The 9,408-nt window shown below is 38.4% G+C and overlaps 1 protein-coding gene across 4 annotated transcripts; it reads right to left on the bottom strand.

Moving 5' to 3' along the window:
* Nucleotides 1-1,266: 1,266 nt before the first annotated feature.
* On the bottom strand, nt 1,267-5,163 carry LOC137959048 (ankyrin repeat-containing protein At5g02620-like). 4 transcript variants are annotated; one of them, XM_068806334.1, is made up of 5 exons: nt 5,032-5,163; nt 4,246-4,266; nt 3,633-4,011; nt 2,978-3,387; nt 1,267-2,762 (listed from the first exon to the last, which is right to left on the bottom strand). In XM_068806334.1, exons 3-5 carry the CDS (start codon nt 3,961-3,963, stop codon nt 1,899-1,901), a joined length of 1,605 nt encoding a protein of 534 aa, XP_068662435.1. In that variant the 5' UTR covers nt 3,964-4,011; nt 4,246-4,266; nt 5,032-5,163; the 3' UTR covers nt 1,267-1,898. The 4 variants fall into 4 exon arrangements, with proteins under 4 accessions (XP_068662435.1, XP_068662426.1, XP_068662449.1 ...); XM_068806325.1 differs by lacking the exon at nt 4,246-4,266; XM_068806348.1 differs by lacking the exons at nt 4,246-4,266; nt 5,032-5,163 and adding an exon at nt 4,532-4,964.
* Nucleotides 5,164-9,408: the final 4,245 nt, after the last annotated feature.

Here is a 9,408-nt window from a genome sequence, read left to right as displayed (position 1 = left end):
TGATGGAACTCACATGCATGATTAACACTTAGTCGTTCGGTATTCTCAAAATCTAAACATAAAGTTCAAGTTCAAGATTTGTTTACTTAGGATTGGTGTGGATGGTGAAATACCAATTAGATGAACGTTCAAGTCCATAAGACACATGTCATTGAAAGCTATAATGTGTTGATAGCCGGTGATTCAATTTTAAAAATGGTGGGGAATGTTAAAAAATAAATAAATTGAAATACACTCATGCATGAAACTCACGTGTGCGTTTGTGTTTTAACTTAAAAGTTTTTAGTCCCACATTATTTAGAGCAATGGGGACCTTATAGGAAATAACACAATGCTCCTACCTCTTTTGATCGCATGAGGCACATGCACATGCACATGGGCTTGCGAGGCTACTATGCTTGCATGTGCATGTGCTCGCGTATGCAACACACAGACGAAGAGAGCCCAAATACAGACGGCATCCATGTCGAAGAATCAGCTAACCTGAAAATCTTGAACACGATTGTATCTCAATCAGGCCTGGGGTGCAGAAGCTATGGATTCAAGAAGTTGCATGTGGTCTTGGTCATGGAATAAGGTTAGTGACTCTTCCGAAGTAAAACCAGTTCATGTTTCACGACTAATCAACCGTCTGCATATCTCAGCATATGAAGTTTAGCGAGATCACTCGAGGAAGAAGGCGTCCAAAACGTGACAGTAAAGAATGTGGTGTTTAATGGCAGGCAGAACGGGTTAAGGATCAAATTCTGGGCAAGACCCGGTAAGGGGTTTGTCAAGGGAGTAGTAGGGTGCTGCAATGGTGATTGTGCAAAACCCAATTGTGATTGATCAAAGCTATTGCCATGCTGCCTGGGGTTGTCCCTCTCAGGTGAAAATCCTCCCTTTCCAGTAAAGATTTACAGAAATCCCCCCTTTTGCCCACTAATATTGCTTCTGATCTGTTGGCAGGATTCCGGGGTGAAGATCGATAATGTTATATATAGAAACATTAGAGGAACTTCGGCAACCAAGATTGCTATCAAATTTAATTGCAGCGCCAGCGCCCCATGTGAAGGGATCGGATTGCAAGACACAGGGTTCAAATACCTTGATCAGCAGCAAGCAGAATCCTACTGTCGACACGTTAAAGGGGATAATCGTGCTCCCGAAGTCCCATCGAGCTGTTTATAAACATTATCAAACACACAGGAGTAACGCATTCTTTGTTTCCAAATTCTTTTAAAAACTCAGCTGGAAGAGAATCATTTACTTTCTAAAGAACACACATGGCTCTTGGTAGTGTATATACATAAAACCAGCATTTTACAGGAAACACCATTAGTATCACCTTAGGGAATGAACTCAGGGCTTTAGTGGTGGTCTTCGCCTACATGCCACTAAGGATTAAACCCAAGATAACATTCAACACGAGATTAAGATTTCCCGGAGCCTAATATCATGCTGCCCAGTATAAGAAAAATGATATTGCTGGTGCAAAAAGTTCATAGAATTAGCGAAGGATCATAGTCACTTATCCGAGACGTTTTGCTTCAGTAGAATCATGCTGATTTGCATCACATGCGCTCTTCTGAATAGACCCACTTGGATTTGAAGCCAAAACCTTTTGTGAGAGCAGGGACATAATACTAATCGGCGTATGTCTCCTTTCAAAACCAAGGATCAAGTAGTTGCAAAACCTTTTGTGAGAGCAGGGACATAATACTAATCGGAGTATCGTCTCCTTTCAAAACCAGGGATGAAGTAGTTGCCATATGGAAGTACAGGCCCGTGAACCAGAACAGTCCCCGACTGAATCAGTGGATGCCTTCTGTCTGTCATGCATGGCTTCACGTCCTGTTTGAGAAACTTGCTCTTCTGGGATTATGAATTGAAAGAAGAAATCTATGGCATATGAACCACTATAGTGCATACATCCTCTTGTACTCGTTGCTCAGTAATTCAGAATCTGAAATCATTGGCAAAGACCATGAACCAGACCTGCTTCTTGATGCCCTCCGAATAGTTCTCATGTTTGATTCTTGAATCCTATGCAAAATGACGCAGTAGCACATGGACCCAAGAGTTGTCAACATGATCAAGCTGCCAATGACAGTAGCAGATATGGCCATCCACCGCCCATGGGGACCCACTACTATATATGTTAGTGAGATAAAGGCCACCGATATGAAGAGACAAGCTGCCCACATGAGTTTGTTGATCACAAACATCATTTGTTTCTTTGCATTCTGCTTCACAACCACTATTGATGTTTGCACCACAACAACAGCCAAAGAGATGAAGAGGGCCACAGAGTCAAACACAAAGAAGATAATAAAAGGTGCTCGGTTAGCTATATGGGCCTGCCCCATAGTACTTCCAGGTTCCTGAACCTCCACATACTGACCAGGAACAGTGAAGATTGCAGCAAAAGCAACAGTGGCAATTAGTACTGCCACAACAGTAGCTGAATTTACAGCATTGTTTAAACCTTCTTTGTGAAGCTTCTTTAGATCTTTTGCAATAGTTTTCATACGGATCCGAGTTTGACGGGATTGTTGGAGTTGGGACTGGACTTCATGCTTTATGTCACTGACTGTTTGCTTCAACTGCTTGGCAGCACATGGTGGGTTTTTATGCTCCTTTGAAGTCAATGCCCCAGCTTCCTTCATAATGGGTGTAATTTCCTCCTTTGTGGATTTCTCCGCAATATCTAGTGGGGTTTCCCCTGCCTTGTTGATTGCATTTATGTCAATCCCTTCAATTGACAATAGACACCTCACAATCTGACCGAGCCAACGACAATGAGTCAATGGAAAATTGATAGGAGAAAAAAGGTCTCAGGAATCACCCATTAGATAAATAAAGTTAAAATCACCAAAAAAATTTCGTTGGCAATGCACTTGTTGCATTTTAAAGATTAATTAAAAGGTAAAACTACCATGTATGGAAATTTTTTCAAAGAATTGTATAATGATTAAAATCAAATTACAGTACCAACCTGAGTTCGACCTTTTCTGATCGCAATATGCAGAGCTGTGTTTCCCTTCTTGTCTTCCAAAGCAATAACTGATGGATCTGGCTTAAGCAATTCAAGAACAATCTCGACATTGTGTCCTTTCACTGCCATGTGCAGAGCTGTCTGGCCCTTGTTGTCAGTCCTAAAACCAATAGTAGGCTCCTTGCTTAGAAGGGCTTTCACCACTTCCAGATGCCCCATTCTTGCAGTAGAGTGCAGTGCAGTTTTGCCATTGCTTTTGGCTATTTTTGCAAGATTGAAGTCTCTCTCAAGAAGCAGATTGACCACATGTATGTGGCCTTGATTGGCAGCAGTATGTAAGGCTGTTGAATTAGATGAATCCGTAGTCATTGCTAACTCAGGGAAAGCTTGCAATAGCTCTTTCAAAACTTCTGTAAAATCAGAATAATGGCAGAAATAAGAACAAAATTTTGCAAGGCAGTTGGAAGATGGAAGAAAACATTGTGTCTTCTTTCGATCTTGTATTCTGGGAAAAGTATAATTCAGAAACAGTTACACCCCTTATCTACATTACAAAGACATGCACATAATCTCTATCTTCTAATGAAGGCAACGTCATAGATGAGAACAACCATGGTTTCAACAAGCATGCAAAAGAAAGAAATGAGATGCTCACCGAGATGACCAAGCTTAGCTGCCATATGAAATGAATCATAACCATTTCTTGCTTTCATAGCAGCAGATTGGGTATCGAAATGCTTCAGGAGTTCACTAATGACAAGGTTGTGGCCGTTTTCAGCTGCAATATAAAGAGCTGTTTCTCCATTTTGGTTCCGCGAGGAGACTAATTCCTTCAAATTGGCTTCATCAGCATCTCGCAGTATCTCTTTAACGTTCACCAAATTCCCTGCCCTCGCAGCTACATGAAGTGCTGAGTCACCTCGTTTTGCTGCTGATTCCTTAGATTTTCTCTTCAACCGAAAGCTCTGTTGTTTCTCCATGGCCATTTTTAGCGGAAACCGTTTTTGACACTTCTATGCAAGAGCACGGCTCACCTACAAAGACAGGTTAAGGGTTCATTTGCTGCTGAAGAAAGGACTCAAGGAGACGAGCAATACGAAGGAGAAACTGCAAGAGGAAAAAAAACTCAAAACCAGTATCTGGATGATGCCGAAACTCAATGAGCAAACATTTGTGCGAGAGCTGGATAACCAAATGCGGAACAAAGACCTCAGGGTCTAACTGATCACGAAACTCCCAATATGAATAAAATACCAGAAGCTCAATACCTTTCTCTTCAAAAGCCCCTTCTGAGTATCAAATGTTAAAAAGAAAACGAAAAAGGCATCATTCGTCACACAGCGGTCACCAATAGACAAAACGAAAACAGATTATACAGAAAACTAACTATCGATCAACTTGGGTTATTAAAAGGCTAAAACCATTCGCTCATGTGACTCCAAAAAAGATCAGATCCTGAAGCCGATTGGAGAAAAAAATCAAAGCCTGTCCGACCAAAATCTTGAAACCAAAGGTGGGAAAAAGAAAGAAACCTATGAATCCAGAAATTAAAACCTGCTGATCAGAATACGAGAAGAAGATGTTCTTTATCTGCTTGTTACAAAACAAGACAACGCAACGCCACAGCTCAAAACCCGAAGTTTTCGACTGCAAATGAAATTTATAAAGCAATGAAGGAATGAATATTAAGCATATAACTACACCAGACAAATTGTTCAGAGCTATTTACCCTTTTTGTCAAAATCGAAAGCTTGAACTGCAACTCATGAGCCAGGACGAAATGCTAAAATTTTCTTTTTATGACTCGTAACAGAGAGACTAGGTCCCCTTTACTAGCTATGTAAAGAACCAAAAATACAATTTAAGTATTAATCCCCTTAGAACCTTTAAACTTGATTCGGTCTTAGATTCACAGAAAGAGAAACTTGTAGAGTGACGCAAACGCATAACTCACAATCAAAGCAGAGATACCGAGAAAGAAAAAATCGAAACAGACACTCCTCTTAACAAGCCATCTTCGGAAACCAAACCAAATAAAATCTTCCGTTTCTTACCTCTAAAATGTCCCAAAGCATAGGAACAGCAAAAGCCACAGCATCTCAAGCTGCTTCCATGGAATGAAAGTTCGAGCCTATTCTTTTTTCTCCCCTCCACTTTTATTCTGCTTCCTTTTTCACGTCCTCTTTGCCCAGTAGCTGCTGGTTTGATTTTTAATTTCAGAAGTGTTGAGAAGTTGGCAGCCATTACTGTCGACCTCAGAAACGCCCAGAAAACTGACGCAGACCGTGGGGGCACAAACACTACCGTCCAAAAACAAGAGGAACCCAGCGGGTAAAAGATGATTACATCGGTCAGAGAGGAAAAAAAAACAAGAGAGAATACCATTGGTTGACATAAATTGATTGTGTCTGGGAGCAAATTGGCAACAAGGAATTGCCAAACAGGCAATGATTCTCTGCATTATCAAGCGAGTCTGCGTACACCCAGAATTACATGTGCATAATTTATACATTTTTTTTTTTTTTGGATTTTCTTTTTTCTGCACATGGGAATACAGAATGATTCTGAATGATGTATCAGAAATTAGAATAGAATATACAATGGATTGAGGTGATTTGCAAATTGCAATTTCTTTATCTGGTTGAAGCTCGTGGCCATCGATATGCTTATCCATCCAACAGAAGAGTTACTTTCGGAAATTCCACTGATTGAATGATCCTACTTCCCACTTGTCGGATCAACAAAATTTTCTTTGCGCCGAGTATTTTGAACATGTTGCTGCTCCTATTAGCTAACAGTTTGACTCTTTGAAGACATGATGGAGCTGTAATAGCTGTGGCGAGATCCATTGACGTCCACCTTTAACGTTTTTTTATTATTTATTTATTAATAAAATAAAAAATTTATAATATAACTTAATCATAAAAATATTTTTAAAATTGGATAACATATAATTACGACCTACATATAATTAAATAATTAAATAATTAAGGAACCACTAGAAAGAAGAGGAAGCGGGGAAAGGCCACCTCCTCCCTCTTTAGGCATCCTCCATTCCAAAGATAGGAAGCCGATGGTGGGAAGAGGATGCCCTCCCAGTCCCTTTGCCTTCGTTTACTGTAAACGAATAGAAGTTGAAAGAAAAGAAAAGAAAGGAAGATGAAGAACAATGAAATGAAAAAGTAAATTCGACTTGTAAAAGGTGGAGTTTTTACGGAAGATCGGGTGATGTAATCTCCACTCCAACTTCCCGCTCACACTACAAGGATTTTATCACTTAATTGAATAGAATTCACACTGTGACTTCTAACTGCACTGGAAAAAGGAAAAAAAAACAAGTAGACGGTCTCTTTCTTTCTCGACAGAGTAAACCAGGCTTACGTGCTTCTTGTAAAAGTGCTTTCACAGTTGGGATAAAGGAGGTGAGGTGAAGAGTGGAAACATAAAGAAAAAGACTCGTCACTTTCATTCACTGAATCGAGCTTTATTCTTAAAAAAAAATAAAAAAAATGGAACTCTGATTTTTTATCATTTATAAGGAGAGCCTCTGTTCTTCTGGGACATGGTTCTCCGGTGTAAACCTTCTAGAATTCCAAGTTAGCAGACCAAGAAAGACCAAAGACTCTGGATGCCTCATCAGGTAACTTGAAAGGGAAGATAGTGTATTTTTTTAAAAAAAAAAAACATTTCTGCAGGCCATGTTTACCAAACAAACCCCGGACTATCTATGATTTACGGGTTGGGGGAGGGGTTTCTTAAAACCTGAAGCCCTGTCCCTGGAAAAAAGACACACTTCCAACCCCGTTCTCCTATCCTTGACCAATCCCCGACCCAGCTCATAAATAAAAGTAAACCAAATGTGCCCAGAAGATGTTCACTCCTTGACCTCAACCACCAGAGTAACAAAAAACCAATACCAGAAGAATCGTAAAGGATGTCTCCTGAAAAAGCAGGCCATTAACATCTCAAAAGAATCGTCTGGAGTTAAATATTCGAAACAGGTAAGATGCTGTAGGCCATGTTGTCGGAGGTAATCAGTTATCCGGTTGACCTCCATGAAGCCTCTAATAATGGCCGCGGATCCTGTCAGTTGTGTTTTTTTGTTAAGAGTTAACCAGAGGGAGGAGGGAAGAGGAAGAGTCTCTTTTTTTTTTTTTTTTTAGGTTTATTTTCATCTGGGTTTCGAATTCTCACTTGTCTTTAGTCCTCTCTTGACTATTTTGGTCGGTGAGAAGGTGAGGATAGGGACAATGGGTGCCAACTTCGGAGCTTCTTCCTTTCTCCTTCCTCTTTCATTTTTTCTTCCTTTGTTTTCATTGTAGCTATTGGCAGGATCTGAGGAAAAAAGGAAAAGAAAAAAAAAAAAAAAAAAAGGGGGCATTCACCTGTTTTTTCCATTACAGGGAGGGGAAAGAAGGTTTTGTTGCCTTCCACCAACTCGACAAAAGAAGCATCAAATGAGCAGCGCTGCTATGTTCAAATCAGAATATCTGCGAACGAAATAAAGGTCGGAGAGGTCAATGGGCATGTACCATGCACGATCTCAAATTTCAAAGTCTTCTCGACTACCCAACGAAGAGTGCAGAGAAGGAACGGGAAGACGTCAGCCATTTAGCCCGTGGGTGGGCCCTAAGTACAGGGGCTTAGATTGGAATAGGATCATGATAAATATTGAAAATTTGGTAATTTGTATTAGACGATGTAAAAACTCACTAAAAACCCTAAAAGGTGTATGAGGGGGGTAACGCCGTTATCAAAATAGTCATTAGTATAGTTGGAGCATTCATGCTTAGTCAAGGAAGTAGGTAGAAGATAAGGAGAGGGTTCAAACTAGGATCCTTCTCAGAGTTACGTAGGCTAGGAGCCATATTAATTCTCAATTCAAAGACCAATTAAAATTTTGCTTTTGGCCTTGTCAATTTTATATACACAAATATGAATCATATCATACATATGGCTAGAATTAAACTACGAAATAGAAAATACAAACTCTCCCAAGTATTTATATGATCGTTTTAACTAAAAAAAAAAGAATCACATATCTCACATAAATACTAGACGAATTCTTCCGATCAAAAGAAATAAGATCGCGAAGCTCAATTACCTAATCAAGTGGTCTTGCTTGTGCACAAAATAAACTATTTGCTTCAATTTTCTATTGGATACGAATTGATAGATAATTTTTTTATTGATTAATTAAATTATTTAATATCATACTTAAAGGTTAAGTTAACGAGGCAAGGGTTTTTTCCAGGTATATATTATAAGTAGAAAAAAAAAGGGTAATAATTTTCATATAAGTAGAAAAAAAATGGGTAATATTTTTCCAGGTAATATTATATAAGTAGAATATGAGTTAGATGTGGTGTCTCAACAAAGATTTATTACTATTATTCATATTAAAGACATTCAAGAAGAGTAGACGTATTTATTTCATATTAGGATTGTCTCAAGAAAACTCATTTCTACCTCATGAACCAGAATTGAAATCCGTCTCCATGAAATCTTATCGTAACATCAAATATTTGAAAATCCAACCCCATCCCCACCCTTTGAGGGGCTCTCATAAAGACGTATTTTATGTTAGGTTCATGGGGTGGAAACGAAAAATACTAAATTGTTAAATTAAACTATATATAATAATTTGATGTAACAATTCATGTATATGAATTAAATTGTTTTTTTTACCATAAAAACAAGAAAAACTTTCTTGTTTTCATGTTAAATTTATATATTATTTTCAAAATACGTCATGTAAATAGTCCTTACCTCATGGGATTGGGTGCAACTCATCCCCGCCAAAAATTGGATCTGGTCAAGTTGGGTTCCTTATTTAACCTGATCCATGAACACCACTAGAGAGAATTTTTATTTTTCCAAAAGTAACATACTTACATTTTTTTTTTCTTGTTTCTTTATGTTCTACTTCAATAAAACATCATAAAAGATTAAAAGTTAACTATTTATTTTTAGGGTTAATTACTCTAGCAAAATAACTGGTAGATATTATTCTCATCCCTAGAGTGGCTTAAACAATTGAAAATTACTCTCTTTTGTTTTTTTTTTCTTGAAATTTCTTTTACTCACCCTTTTTCTTTCCTTTTCGGATGATTTCTTATGCATTTTTTTATATACCATAGTGCTCTCTCTCTCTCTCTCTCTCTCTCTCTCTCTCTCTCTCTCTCTCTCTCTCTCTCTCTCTCTATATATATATATATATATATATATATATTAACACGACAAAAATTAATACATTCCCATTTGCCTCATTATAAAATTTTATTTATATAAAAAATAAAAAATAAACGAGCCCACCAGCTATTCAACCTCCTTCTTCACTAGCAAGCTTACCAGTCTCAGGAAGGGAATGGGAGTGTCTCACTATCTTTAGATATATCCCCTTGTTCCTCCATTCTTTCTGATCACTACAA

The sequence above is a fragment of the Aristolochia californica genome, unplaced genomic scaffold (genome assembly GCF_029961685.1).
Source record: "Aristolochia californica isolate CCGP_79_NKW_82.1479 unplaced genomic scaffold, dmAriCali1.0.hap1 SCAF_1, whole genome shotgun sequence".
NCBI lineage: Eukaryota > Viridiplantae > Streptophyta > Magnoliopsida > Piperales > Aristolochiaceae > Aristolochia > Aristolochia californica.
This window is presented reverse-complemented; position numbering and strand designations above follow the sequence as displayed.

Coding starts and splice junctions, on each gene's coding strand:
- LOC137959048 (XM_068806334.1), bottom strand. CDS start 3,963: ATGGCCATGGAGAAACAACAGAGCTTTCGGTTGAAGAGAAAATCTAAG. Junction 3,388..3,632: donor AGCTAAGCTTGGTCATCTCG/GTGAGCATCTCA, acceptor CTGATTTTACAG/AAGTTTTGAAAGAGCTATTG. Junction 2,763..2,977: donor TCAGAAAAGGTCGAACTCAG/GTTGGTACTGTA, acceptor TGGCTCGGTCAG/ATTGTGAGGTGTCTATTGTC.